General features: G+C 45.0%; 1 protein-coding gene across 1 annotated transcript in view; it reads right to left on the bottom strand.

The window, feature by feature from the left end:
- NID1 (nidogen 1) overlaps positions 1-14,929 on the bottom strand; it is a 68,039-nt gene that overhangs the window by 16,035 nt on the left and 37,075 nt on the right. Inside the window, exons 8-12 of the mRNA XM_080917809.1 lie at positions 14,002-14,247; positions 12,579-12,722; positions 8,348-8,473; positions 6,134-6,283; positions 5,372-5,494 (exon numbers count right to left, since the gene is read on the bottom strand). Of these exons, the coding sequence (XP_080773935.1) occupies positions 5,372-5,494; positions 6,134-6,283; positions 8,348-8,473; positions 12,579-12,722; positions 14,002-14,247 (789 nt within the window). The remainder of the gene's footprint in view (positions 1-5,371; positions 5,495-6,133; positions 6,284-8,347; positions 8,474-12,578; positions 12,723-14,001; positions 14,248-14,929) is intronic.

Genomic DNA, 14,929 nt, shown 5'->3' with positions numbered 1-14,929 from the left:
TTCTTTGTGTGACACCCCCTTAACTTCCAAGTTGAACCCCTTTTCCATTACCTGGTCAACCCTCAGAGACAGTGTTGAAGCACTAATTTCCTGCTGGAAAACGTCTCAAAACCCCTCTCCCATGCTGGGTTCAGTGAAAGGAAATGTGCCTGAGTTGGGTACACACACACACACACACACACACACACACACACACACACACCATCTTCAGGCCTGCCATCAGGGGACCATAGCCAAAGGAATGGATCAAAGAGACACACAGAAGAGCATCTCTCCAGTAGGCGGGAGAACACAAGAGAGCAGAGGAGTGCACACAGGTCTGTGCAGGTGGCTGGGGAATTGTGATTAAACGGCTCTTAGAGTTTGGCCAACTTTCTGGCTTTGTGTACCAACACTGCCTGGCACAACTACCTAATTCTGTGGTGTCAGAGTTGGGGAAGGCATGCTTGATATGCAAATCAATGGACAATGAAACTTTATCTACAAGCCAGGTGTAGTGCCCTTGCCCTTAATCCCAGCACCGCAGAGACAGGTATCCACCTTCCCAACAGTCCTGCTGGCTCCCACACTGTGAACACGGTGATACGGATGATGATCAATGGGTTAATCTTCACTGTCAGTGTGACTAGATTTGCAGTCACCTAGGAGACCCAGCTGTGAGCATGCCGGAGAGGGTGCTTCCAGAAAGAACTAACCGAGAAGATTAAGCCTACCTTGAATGTAAGTGGCACCATGAGGTAGGCTCCTAGAGACCTGAGAACATGCATTCATCTCTCTGCTTCTTGGCCACAGACCAAGAGTGACCAGCTTTCTACTCCCATTGCTATGCTTTCCCACTGCAATGGCCTGCAACCCCTCAAACTATGGGCCAAGATAAACTCTTTCTTAAGTTGGTTTTCTTGAGCATATTGTCAAATCAATGAAAAGGGTAACAAGCGCAATCATAATCTTACTTGCGTAACATACCCAGTGAAATGGTCTGAAAGTCCCCGGAAGTTCTCCTCTCAATGTTTCTGCCCTTAGCCACTTTTCCAGCTACAGTGGATTGATGTCCTAGATGTCTCCAACCAAGCAGAAACTGCTGTGTATACGTCTGCATGGGAGTGTGCATGTGTGAGTGCACTTGTGTGCATGTGTGTAGAGGCCAGATGTCATTCTTCCATTTTCCTTGGTTATTCTTGTGGCAGACAACTTGGCATGAGGCTTACTCCTTGGGGTCCCCCTGTCTCTGCTTCCTCAGCACTACAGTTTCAAGCATGAGTGTGCCTGGTTTCTAAATTCAAGTTCTAGAATCCTCTTTTTGTGCATTTTATCAACTGAGTTATGACTCCAGCCCCCAAGAAGAGCATTTAAGAGGGTGAGAGCTATTTTATTTTATGTAGCAGACAGGCTTTTGTACTGATATCCTGTTGGACATTCAAAAGTTCAAATCACCTGGAATAGGCTGTGGAACTTTTAGAATTATTTTGAATGTATTAGGAAAGGAAACCTCAATTCTCAGTCAGGAAATAGATCTTGAAGAACAAAATGTTTGTAAAAATACACTGTGTTCTCATAGACTTACAGGAAGGAATCCTTAGTCTGGCAAACAGGCAGCAGGAGTAACCAAGGGTAGGATTCACACCCTAGGGAATTTTGCATCAAGAGCCTGGTAGATAGTGTGGGAACAATACAGTCAAGAAGACACTTCTTCCGAGTTTTATTTCTGGTTGGTAAAATGATTATCAGACAAGCTATTTTCTTCTGTCTGGCTCAGCTATGAGAAGGAATGCATGGTCCCTTGATATGTCTGAAAGCAGACAGGAAGTCTAGGGTGGCTTTTCTTAGGCTGGCAGCAAAGAGAATGAGAGGAAATGGAGAGAGAGAGAAGAGGCGGCCCATTTGTGGTCCCTGGATTTGCATTGTACTTGTTCTCTTGGTCACATTTGTGATGCTGCCAAAAGAATGGCTGGTACAGCCCTGGAGTAGAAGAGGGGGCTGGTGAAAAGTGCCGAGTCTGTCAGAGGACAGCCAGCAATGGGAAGTCCTGTGGCTACTCAGAGGGCAATGATGTGCAGAGGGGTCATTTATTCACTTGCTCCCTATACAGTCTGAGCTCCTTGTAGTGAACAGCTGCTCTCGCTGACGCCAGCACAAGCATGGCACATATCTATGAACAGAGCAAGGCGGAAGCCATGAAGAGTGCCCATTCTGTCTTGGCTTTATGACGTCACAGCTGCTGAATAGACACATGTGCCCAGCGTGGCTATGCTTCCCAGAACGGGAATGTTATAAGATAGACTATAATGTCACCAACATGGTCCTTACCCTGGAGTCCCTAGCTATTTCCTAGGAACACCAATTACAATGAAAACATTAAATGTCTACTTGTGAATGCGTCAAGCGCCTACCCAACACGAACCCCAAGGATGCCGGATGGGAGGGAAGCTCAGGAAGAAGCAGTGAACAGGCAACAAGGAAAGGGCAGACAATGAGGAGGAAATAGAAAAAAGGCATTAAACACCGGGAAAAGCAAATGGCCTCTAGTCTCTGTGCGGCCACCGCCACTGTGGGAAATGACACTATAACTTTTTCCCAGGCCAAAACCCTGGGGGATCCTCAGACCACTTATCTGCTGTATTTATATTATAAACACTCACTGGAAACTGTCCTGAACCGAGTAGCAGAAAGGCCTCAGAGCGTATAGGTGGGAGGGAAGATGAGAAGTGGTTGTTATGGAAACAAAGAGGGGGCCTACTGTTTGTCTTTGAGTCTGTCAGTGATGCACAGCTTCATGGTGGGGGAGTTCACAGTAGAGGAAAATGAGTCATGGCATGGTGGCCAAAAAGCAAGAATAAGAAGGGGCTAGTGTTTCAGCATTCCCTTCAATAATCTATGGTCTCCAGCCTAAAGTTTCCTCCCCTACAATGAGTCCTCTTCCTCCTCCCCCTCTTTTTCATCTTTGTTGGGGACTGAGGCAGGGACCTTACATGTGCTAGGCATACACTCCACCACGAGGCTATATCCCTTTCTACAACAAAATGAAACAAACAAAACAAACCTAGTGTGTGTGTGTGTGTGCAAAACCTTTTATAATTTTCTTATAGTTGTTTTCAATATTGTCTTTTGAGGTGTATCTATTGCTCCAGTCCATTTGTTTTTCCCTGATACCTGTCATTTCATAGTGCAATTTAAACTAAAATTCATCTTTCCATTCTTCTTGTTGCTAGATCGTTAGATAGTTTTCTGATTTAAAATGATAGATTAACATTCTTGTACATTTCTAGGGCATGCCCTCTTGGGTATATAACTGGATGTTGGATTTCTTCTGAGAAGAGTATTAAATAAAGAAATCATCTTAGCAGATGGCTCTTATTGACATTATCAGTGTCCCATCACCACATCCCAGACTACAGGCCTAGATCTGTTTCTGTTTAGTAAACAGAGCCTTAAAGACAGGGCAAGGAGTCAGACTTTTAAAAAAATCAAAACAAAAACTTAGACATCTGTTTCTCTTTGAACTGGAGATGTGAAACCAGCCCACAGAATGATGCATGCTGGCTGTTTTAACAGCAGCTGGAATGCCTCAGTCAACTCAAGAGGCCAGGACTGCTTTTTTATGTGTTCTTCCCATCAAAATCTATGGGCAGAAATAAAGCCACAACATATAATTTCAGAAACAGAAGGTGGCTCTCTTCTCCGTTGCTGGAATTTTTTCATTATTAAAAAGTGTGTGTGTGTGTGTGTGTGTGTGTGTGTGTGTGTGTGTGTGTGTTCATACATGTATGCATGAATGTGTTTATATGTTCATGCACACATGCAAGCCCATGTAAGAGAGCACATGTGGGGCCAAAAGAACAACTTGTAAGAGTCTCTCTTTCCACCACATCTTCTGAGGAACCAAGCTTAGGTTGTCAGACTTTCTACCTGGTGGGCCATCTTACCAAACTCTCTTCCTGCTTCTTAGTTGCCAGTGAGGTACTCAGTTTTGGTCCCTGCTCCCCACCATGAGGGTCTGCGTCATCCCAACCCAAAGCAATGACATCAACAATGATCTGACATCATGAACCAACATAAAACTTCCCTTTTTCAAGTTGACGTCTTGGGTGTTTTGTTCCCTCAACTGAAAACTGACCAACACAGATACTGGGTCTGCCGCGTAGGTTCTGTATAGCTGGCAGCCGACTGTGCTGATTTGTTCAACAGCATTTCCTGGGAGTCTTACCAGTTCTTCGTCTCAAACACAGACTGTTTAAGGCTTCTAGATGCCTCCCAAACCTGCATATTCAGGTCAGGTAACAAGTGATGTAGAACATCCCATACTTTAGTTAAACCTTCCCCCAACTTGGGCCCTTTGTCTCAGTCCCCATCACACATTCCATTCTCCACAACACTCCCAGGCTTCTACTGATTTTATGTCAATGTGGCTGGACCACGGAATACCCAGACATTTGGTCACATCATCCTGAGTGTTTCTGGATAGCATTGTTTAGGTTAACATTCTGTATACGTTGTTCTTCCTGACCTCATCCAGTCATGCAAAGACATAAACAGAACACAGGAAAACCTGCTCCTCTTCTGAATAAAGAAAACTCTTGTGCAGACATTGTAGCACATGACATTAATCCAAGCATTTTGGAAGCAGAGTTAGGAAGATCTCTATGAATTCAAGGTAAGTCTAGTTTACACAGGGAGCACCAGAACAATCAGGGCTACATAGTATGACTATCAAGAGAGAGACAGGAGAGAGACAGAGACAGAGAGAGGGAGGGAGGGAGAAAAGGAGGAGGGGGGAGAGAGAGAGAGAAGAGACTGTTTATGTCTGATAGCCTCCAAACCAGAAACCATTTGTCTCCTGTGTTTTTGATCAAACAAAACATAAGCCTTTTCTGAGTTACTAGCTTCTGGACTGGAATTCTACCATAAACTTTCTTGGTTCTGTGGCCTTCACACATAAACTAAAAGGTTATTGGCTTTCCTGGGTTCCCTGCTATGCTAGGGTTTGCCAGTCTTCAAAATGATAAGATTCAATTTATTATAAGTGTGTGTGTGTGTGTGTGTGTGTGTGTGTGTGTGTGTGTACATATATACACATATATTCTCTTGGTTCTGTTTCTCTACAGTACCCTGGTAAATAAAGCCCAGTTTTTATCCTACGATGCCGACTCCAGAGTATCTGGGAACCAATACAATCTAAACTTCCAGCATGGCTCTAGGTCCTTTGAGATATCCCCCTAAAGCTGTGTTCTATGTGCTTCTGCACTAAAGCCTGAGGTCTAATTTCCAACTTACAGAACTCTGAGAACTTTCCATCGACTGCTTCCCTTCTCCCCTGGCCATCAAGTCTTATGAGCACATCAATAGGCCATCAACTCCTACCTCCCCATCTTACCTCCAGTCGCACATCGAAAGCCATCCCCCTGATATCCCGGTTTGCACTGACATCTGAAGGAGCCTGGTGTGTTGTAGCAGAACGCGTCGGGGTGACACTGGCTGTGCTGGCACTCATCCACGTCTGCAAAACATCCACGGGCCCAGAGACCATGTGATTGCTTCCAGGATTTGTGGTTGATACAATAATTTAATCCACAAACGCAAATCTGTGTGAATCTGCTTCTACTTAAGAGACTGGGGACTGGAAACTCATTAAATGTTCATTTTTAGGACACTCATACCCCCAACTTCTGTCTAGTACATTTACAAATGTATTTCACGTGACAATAATGTTTTCAGGAAACATCCAACTTACAAAAGGGAAAAATTTTGCACTATCAGATGATCTTACTTTATTGTAATAAGGAGCTCCTAGAACTCTTGCGTGTTTGCAGAGGAAAACTATACAACAAAATGTGCAATATAAAAATTCAACAATAGAGAGACATATCTCTGAAATCTCTGCTGAACTTCAGTTCAGTATAATGGTCGTATAATTTTACAAACCAAGAGCCCTAAGTTACACTGTTAATTACTATTACAAGTCCCCCTGGCAGCTAACTATAGGCTGACCCCATGCCTGAAAAAATTCTGTTATTTCTTCTCTGACTTAAACTGAGAATTTTGATTCTTGTGCTGATGTATTGACTATCAGCATGAAGTAAGACTAACCCAGACCACCATTTCAGGGCACACAAGGAAATTTGGAGCCACCACATACCTCGGCAGGCTCTGCCATCCCCAGAGAAGCCAGGCAGACAGGAGCATGTGTAGGAAGAGCCACCCATATAGATGCACTGGGCTCGCTGGGGGATGTCACAGTTGTGGAGACCAGTTTCACAGTAGTTGATTGGACGTTGGTCCTCAGCAGCTTAAAAACAAAGAAATGGATGCTTGCCTTTGGAAGAAAGTCTCAAAGCAGGCAGGTACCCTCCCAAGCTCTCTCCACACAAGTGACTTAGCTCAGTGGCACTCTGAGAAGAGGGCTATGTCTGGATGCTGCCTGGGTCCAGACTATACCTTCCATATCATTGAACCTAGGGTTTCATGCTCTTGAAGTGTTGTACCAATGAGCTGCATCTCTAGCTCAGGCTAGCCTAGAATTTACTGTGTAGGCCAAGGAAACTTTGGACCGTGATCACCAACCCATCTCAGCTTCCCAAGTAGCTGAAATGACAGGCCTCGGGTTGCAGGCCTGGCTTATTTTTGAACAATGGAATCCATGATTCAAAAAGCTTATGTAGAATTTGATCTATAGACGAATGGAAGGCTGGGGGCCAGGGAAGAGGACCAGGATTGGCTCATGACACCCTCTGTGGCCTCTGAGGCAGCTCCTTGAGGCACCTCCAAGAACCCCATAGGATTTAAGAAATGATCCTGTCCAGTTGCCTCATTTTGAAGATGGAGAGCTAAGGCCTGGGAGGTTAAGATTTTTGCTGAAAACTGATGTATGGGGAAGACATTGGCACAGCCCCAGTCGGTACCCCACCCCCACCCCTACTCTCTAGTGAGTGTGGCCTTAGGGAATGGGCAGACTCAGGCCAACCTGCCTCTTTCACTTAGATCCCAGGTTAGATCTCAGTGAGATCTAACTCTTCATATTCCATCATACCGAGCCAATGAGGGATGACAATGGTGTTGCCTTACAAGCAAACTTTAGAACCTCCCCCAGAGCCAAAATCAGGCCAAGAAAACTGATGGTTCTCTGCTAGGACAAGGAAAAAAAAATAGTTTCAATACAGCAAGCTAAACAGTCTCAGCTCTGTGCAACAAAAAGGGCTGGCCTCCTGGGTGCACAGATGTTTGGGTCCCACTCAAATCATGAGAACTGTGTGTTCCCTCCTGCCCTACGGACACCACCTCATCCAGACCTTAGCTCCCTCCCCATCCACTCTCTGTGACAGAGCGAAGGGAACACATGTGTAGTACACAGTAAACATCCAGGGAGCACACAGGGACAGGACAGTGACTGGCAGTTAGTTTCTGCTTGAACTCATGGGACATGTATTCCCCGTTCAGCCTGTTAGCCTGCAGATCTGGGAATCTCCAAGAATGTCTGAGCTTCAGTTTCGGGAACTTGGGCTGGGGCTATGGAGCGGGAAGAGTACTTGCTGAGCAAGTCTGAGGCTGTGGGTTCCATCCCCAGTACTGAGTAAACTGGGCATGGTGGTAGAACATTCCGGTGTTCTAGAGGGTGGAGGTGAGAAGTTCAACGCCATTCTTTAATACACAGTGAGTTTGAGGCTGGCCTATGATCCATGATGCACGGTCTCAGAAATAAAAATATGTCATAGAAATAATATGTCAGTATTAAGTGGGCCGAGTGGGTGGGATAGGTGACATTTCAAAAACCTTGTTCTTCTTGTCTGGCCCAGTATCTTCCTTATCAGCATCCATTATGAACATAGTTGGCCTAATGAACTAACAAAATCAATGCACTTTAGTAAGTCTTATGCTTAGACTTGTGGTTTATTAAATTAAGACTATAAATGGAACGCTGCCAAGTAGGATTCTTTTTTTCTGATGTAACTGAGGTAGAATTCGATCCAAGGCAGCTAAAAGCATAAAGGTGCTTAAAGACGGCCCTTCGCCGTGAATTCCACGGCTGGTAATGACACAGAGCTTCGATTGTCATTACATGCATGCTGAAAATGAGCCAAGCGACTGTAAAAAAAGCAAGTGCCACAGAAAACCTACTGCGAGTAAGATGGTGCATCCCTAGCATGTGGTTGTGTATCTGGTACAAGATCACTATTCTTCCTCGCAGCTGTGACCATCTAAGGAGGTGGAGGGTAGAGATTCCTCTTTTTCCCCTTGTAACCAGCCCCTCTCTGACTGCAGGATCTGGTATCTGCCTCCCCACCAAGAGCAAAACCTGTAACTAGGGCTTTGCCATAGACCCAGTTTCCCCAGGAAAACTTCTTACAGAACTTACCCACACATATTCCGCTGTCTGAGAAGTGGTAGCCCTCCACGCACTCACAGCGGAAGGTTCCTGGGTGATTGTTGCAGATTGCATGGTTCCCACACCGGGAAGGCTGCTCTGAACACTCATCAATATCTGCAGCAAATCGTTGATTAAAAAAAAAAAAAAGGCAGACTTTTTAAACCTCACAAAATGAGGTCGAGAAGAAAGCATTTTCCTCAGAGAAGAGATCCATTTGAAGACACATTTTTCTACATATGCAAAGCAATATAAAATAGATACTGTTACATTTTCTACATACCCAAAGCAATACAAAATAGGTACTGTTACATTTTCTACATACCCAAAGCAATATAAAATAGATACTGTTCTTGGCCCTTTACATAACTTAGGGTGTAACTCTCAGTTTCTTTTTTTCTAAGTGATGTGTGTGTGCTTCCTTCTCAGTGAGTTACCAAGGGGGACACACATTAAAACAAGCTACACACCCATGAATGGTAAAAACACATTTGAGGAAGCAGAGGTCTGCTCTTGCAGAGGATCCAGGTTTGGTTCTCAGAGTAAAAGTAGGTAAATCTTTAAAATACACTATCTTTCTACAGTTATGATTGTAAAGAAAGGCTAGACAACTTATGGCCAATTGAGAATATTTTAATTACTTATTTACTTTATATAGATGAATACACTGTAGCTGTCCTCAGACACATCAGAAGAGGGCATCAGTTCCCACTACAGATGGTTGTGGGCCACCATGTGGTTGCTGGAAATGGAAGAGCAGTCGGTGTTCCTAACCACTGAGCCCCAAACTGAATGTTTCAATGTTGCCTCGGGTTTAATGGACTCCAATGGCAGCATGGTGGACTTCCACGTGACAATGCTATAGCCATCATCCTGGGTAATGAATAAAAACTTATGCCTTGAGGTTGAACAGAACGAGGCTTAAATCCTGCCTCCTCTTGTTATTGATTTATGCTAGGCAGTTAACTACATAGCCTCAGTTTCCCCATTAGTAAGTAAATATAATATTCACATGTGCATTCTTTTGACTATGGGCTAAGGGAGCGAACAGCACACTTAAGGCGTGCACCTGTGATTATGATAACCATACACCTATTTTATACCCTAGTGCATTCTGGGAACATATCAGATGGCCACAGACAAATCTGGCTATGGCTTATCTATGAATACCAGTAGTACAAGATTGATTGGCTTGGATGAGAAATGGTGCTAACTCCTCATTATTCTATCTGTCCAATGACACTTTGAAAAGCAGGCACATAAGGTATTTCCTTTACTGGCCCCAAACTCAGAAAGAGGGCCCACAATCTTTCCTGAGATAGGATTTGGATATAATTGGATACACACACACACACACACACACACACACACACACACACACAGACACACACACACACACAGATATACACACACACAGATATACACACACACACACACACACACACATTATATAGGGGCTTTATAATAGGCTGAAACTGTTCACACCCAGAAAGCAAAGCATCCTAGGTTCATCTTTGATGGACAGCTTAGCCAGTACCCTTCTTTGTTAATTTAAAAAAGAAAGTCAGCTGACTTCCTGGACAACATTGCATAAAAGCATTTTGCAACATAAGCCCTGTTTGCCCTATATGATCATAAAAACCAATGCTACTCAACTTTTTTAAAGTGTGTGTGTGTGTGTGTGTGTACAGTTCAAGATTTAGGATCATGGACAGTGGGTTTTGTTAGAAATACCTGGGGGGTAGAGAACAGGGTGGGCTGGAACTGGGAATGAGGATGGGGTTTCTGCCCCTATTTGCCAGCTGCTGCTCCCATGCATACAGCACAGGTCATGTCTACCACCCGTGCTCTCTACTGCTCCCAGAACTCTCACTGCAGGTGGCTGGACCCTGTTCAGGGCTGCAGTGTAAAAGCCCAGACCAAACAGAACAGTAAAACAGAACAGCAGCCTTTTGTCTAAAAGCCAAGGCCAAGTCATGAAGGGAACTTGTCCAAGCCCCTTCCTTGCTGGGAACATTTACAGACATGGAAGATGTGTTATGCAAGAGCTGCAGAGGCCACAGCAGGCCAACAGGACCTTGGTGTAGTGGGGTCCAGGAAGACTGTTTCTACACTATCAGGTCTGTAATGATAAGCCAGGCTGGACACCACTGTTTCTATAGGAACAAGATCTTCCCAATGTCCCCACTAAGATCTCACAGTCTTTGCAATTTGTAAATTGCTCTTTGTGTGGAATTTAAATCTTTTATGTTAACTGAATTCATGTCCTTAACCCTTTGTTGATGGACTCACTGGTCCTAGGTTAATCCTTTGATTTTTCCCCACAGTGACTAGTCTTCCTTCCTTCCTCCCTTCCTTCCTTCTTTCCTTTCTTTCTTTCTTTCTTCCCATTCTTTCTTTCTTTCTGAATATTAATTGGCTCTTTATTTACTTAAGACATCTCTTTGATGGTACATTTTCAATGACTCTAAACCTCTACATGTTATTTCTTTTATAAATGCCTTGCCCTTTGTGGAATGCTTTCTAGAAACTCAAAAGTATTCCCTGAGTTATTAGCTGACATTGCTACTCTGGATTGCATTTTGAGGAATATGTAATGTGAACCCCAGGCAAATTACTAATCTCTGAGATTCCCCCACCCCCCCAAAAAAAATCTCTTCCAGATTACAAGGGAAGCTCACTGGGAGACAATTAGCTAAACCAGTCTTCCTTTGCGTGTCCCACCTCGGACTTGAATCACAGAGGTTCACCCTAGTTCTCTTCTCAGGAATCTCCCCAGGGTAAAACAATACACAAATCCAGATGCTTGATGCCATTTCCTGTCAAAAGCCTCCTGTCCAGATGCATTAACAGCGAGGCGTGTTCTGGCAACTCAGAACAACAAAGAGCCTGACTCAGGACATCCTCACATTCCACCAGGCTAGTATTCCAGGACAGTGACTGACCAGGGACAAAAGAAAGTGCATGCATGACCACCCATCTTCCTAAACAAGGCTGGCCAAGGATTTCCAGGGACAGTGGCATAGTGCACAAAGTCACGGGGAGGGGTGCGTTTCTGTGTCTCTTAAGAGGAACCCTCCCTGGGACCAAGAGCTGAATGAGATCACAATAAGCAACAGCAGACGTATCTCCACAGGTGATGGTAATATTGATGGTCATCTAGACTGGATCTAGAACCACCTAGGAGATGAGCCTCCAGGCATGGCTGTGAGGGGTTTCCTATATTCGGTTAACAGAGTGTTCTAACCATCCACAGTACCATCCCATGGGCTGGGGTCTCCAACCGAATGAGAAGGAAAAAGCTCACTAAGAACCTGCATTCACCTCTGTTTATCAACACCAGTGCATCCAGCCGCTTTAGGCTCCTGCTGTCATGCCTTCCCTGACACGACTGTAACTTCAAACTGTGAGCCAAAAACAAAGCCTTTTCCTCCTTAAGTTACTTTATCAGGAATTTTGTCATCGCAACAAGAAAGGCAACTAATAAACCATGTTCCATCAGTGCAGAGGTGGCTAAAGGCATTATATACAGACTGAGAAGATACAGAGACTTAAAGGAATCCCTTATCCCCAACAAAGTCCCCTAGAACCATCATGGCAAGGATCCATGCACATAAAATAACACAAAATAGCACCATGCTGCTTGAAACTGTCCTTTGCCGATGTAGCCAATCATGACAGGAAGGACCAGCCACCAATAAGTACAGCAAGTCCATTCTTGTGTCTCCTTTATCATGCCCTGTGAGCAGATTGGGGAGTGCAGAATGAATAGTACCAAATCCACAATGTCATCAGCAAGACATCCATCACCCATATCTGTAAGCACACACGTCTGCTTGCTAAGTGTCTCAGGGAACCATGAGGTATCCTGCAAGAAAGGGTCACTCCGTAGTACCCCTACCCCACATCCTACAACAGGAGCTACACACCAGACCTGCCTCTTGCTAGCAAGATGGGACTCCAGACCCGATCCAGCTTGATTCCCAAATATGTCAGGGCTGATGATGAGAGGGGCAGAATCCCTGACATTACCAAGGAGACAGCAAGTGAGTATACATAAAGCTTACACAACCTAGGCATGCCTTTCATGGTATGTTTGCATGTCCCACGTCCAGCGCAATCATTCATGTTCTGTAAACCCAGAATCCTGGTTTACAGAACCTGGAGGCTTCTTCCCAGCCTGATATCCCAGCACCCCACACATCAGACCCCAAAGCAGTACCATAGCAAGTCTGCCCGTCTCCTCGGAAGCCGACAGAACATTCGCAGGTGAACTGAGTTCCAGGGCCAGGGCGACAGGCTGCATTGCTGTCACACCCATGGGTGCCGATGTAGCATGGATTCTGAAGGGCATCAGGGGAGCCATCTGTGAAAGTAGACACAGTGTTCAAGAACCTTCCAGAAGCCTTCCTGCCACAGGAAGTAAGTCACTACTGCAAAAGAGCAGAGTAATAGGTACCAGGACCTTCTGTGTTGTGCTACAATGGGACCAAACTCTACCCTTCTAACATATATATATATATATATATATATATATGGGAAATGTTCCTCATAGCCTTATGTATTTGAATAATTGGCCACCAGTTGGTGGCAATGTTTAAGGAGGTTTTGGAATCTTTGGGAGGTGGCTTTCTGGAGGAAGTAAGTTACCAATGAAAAACCTTGAGTTTGCAGCCTGGCCCAACTTCCAGTTCACCCTTTCTGCTTCATGTTTGTGGCTAAAGACATTCTCTCAGCTTCCTGTTCCAGCTACCTGCTGCCAGAGCTCCCTAACTAATATTATCTATACACTGTAGAATACTATTCAGCCATGAAAAGAAATGACATGGTTTGATTCAGACTCCATTGACGAGCCAGGAAATTATTGTGTTGAATGAAAACAAGTCAGGCACAGAAAGAGTGTTGCCCGGTCTGACATGTCAGTGCAAAAAATGTTGATTTCACAGAAGGAGCAAGAATCATGGTCGCCTGAGGTAGGGAAGGGTAGAGGGGTGGGAAGAAGGCTAAAGGATGCTTAGCAGGCCAAGAGTACAGTTGGATGGATAATTCTAATGTTGTGTGGCACAGTGGGGTAACTAAAGATGACAATAATTAACTACACATGTCAAAATAGCTAATGGAGAAGATTTTGAATGTTCTCAACACTGAGAAATGATACATTCGGGGATGGACATGCCTGTTTCTCTGTGTGGTCACTGCTCACTAGATATACCTATTGATACCCCTTAGCTCACTTCCCAGACTATGAACAATTATTAATGTGGTCCTTTAAAAATATTTTTTGTTTTAAATTTTAAACAGAGTATTTTAAATGTTCACTAGAGCCAATAGTAGCCTTTGGATGGTTGGCTCTGTGAGGAGGAAGCCTCAGGATAGTGTTCTGCCCTGACAGCTCATGAATTAATAGCCCAGACTCCCCCATGAATAGGCCTTTGGATGAATGAACAAAAGCAGGTCTGTTTGCCAAGAGCCACTGATGACCATGCATTTTTTCCTCTTTCACAGGATGTCTGACCATCATTTTCTTCTATAGACAGAGAGTAAGGGACTCAAATTCCAAATCCAAGAGGCAGAGATTGGCAGGTCTGGGTGCTGAGAGTAGAGGCATGAGCAAGCAGGCAGCTGCACGAGCCCCTCCTCCTTACCCCTCACAGGCCCGATGGAGTTGCTGAGGGCGTAGCGCAAGATCCTCTCTTCCTTGTTGTACAGGACAAACACGCTGTCCACAGACAGCTGCTGGGTGCTGGGCAGGGCTGGCCTGGAGTCATCATGGGCACACTCCTGGAAGGTGATAGTCTGACGCCACTGGTAAATGTGAGTGTGCGAGGGTGCAGCACCATCCTGATCAGGCTCAGTCACCGTGTACTCCCGGGTGGAGGAGGAAGTGATCACTGAGGTGTGGGAGACAGACAGACAGACAGACAGACAGACAGACAGGCAGACTGCCGTGAGGAGCCTCATCAAAAGCCTTGAGGGCATCAGTAGCGGTTTCTGCCTATAATGAAATCTGACAACAGGCCTTGTAGGGCGACTTAAACAGGACCGTTAGTTTGTGCTTGGATGCCTGTCGCTTTCTCCTCTCCTGTAGCAGCATCGGTGGTGACTCTCATTAGTGCCTGCTGATTCTCATCATCTGGGGACAAGTGGGGTCCTACAGAAAGAGCAGCTGCTCAGGAGGTACACCTGGACTCACTCCTCCCACCACGTCAGCTGAGCTTGGAACCACCAACCTGGTCCCGGCTGCTTCTGCCTCAGCTTCTCTTTCAGAAGGAACAGCAGTAAGAATCTGATGAGGTCGAGTAAAGGACATGGAATCTATATGACCAGCAGCATTATATATATGGTCTCTCTAGAATTTCTCAGGAATCAATAAACCGTGGCTGCTCCCAACCACCTGAAATAGCTCTGTGGTATTAGAAGATACAATGTTTTTATGGCAGTCACGTGTAGAAAACTTGTCAAGAGCAACTCTCAGCCAAGGAGAGGGGAGAAAGTCTCTCCACCCAGAAAAGACCCAGTGTTAGCCCCAGCAACAAAGCCTTTCATTCCCCATTCCTTTTTATTTTTTCTTTA

Source organism: Micromys minutus (assembly GCF_963924665.1).
Source record: "Micromys minutus genome assembly, chromosome: 6".
NCBI lineage: Eukaryota > Metazoa > Chordata > Mammalia > Rodentia > Muridae > Micromys > Micromys minutus.
The sequence above is the reverse complement of the archived record's forward strand: the minus strand, read 5'-3'. Positions and strand labels throughout refer to the sequence as shown.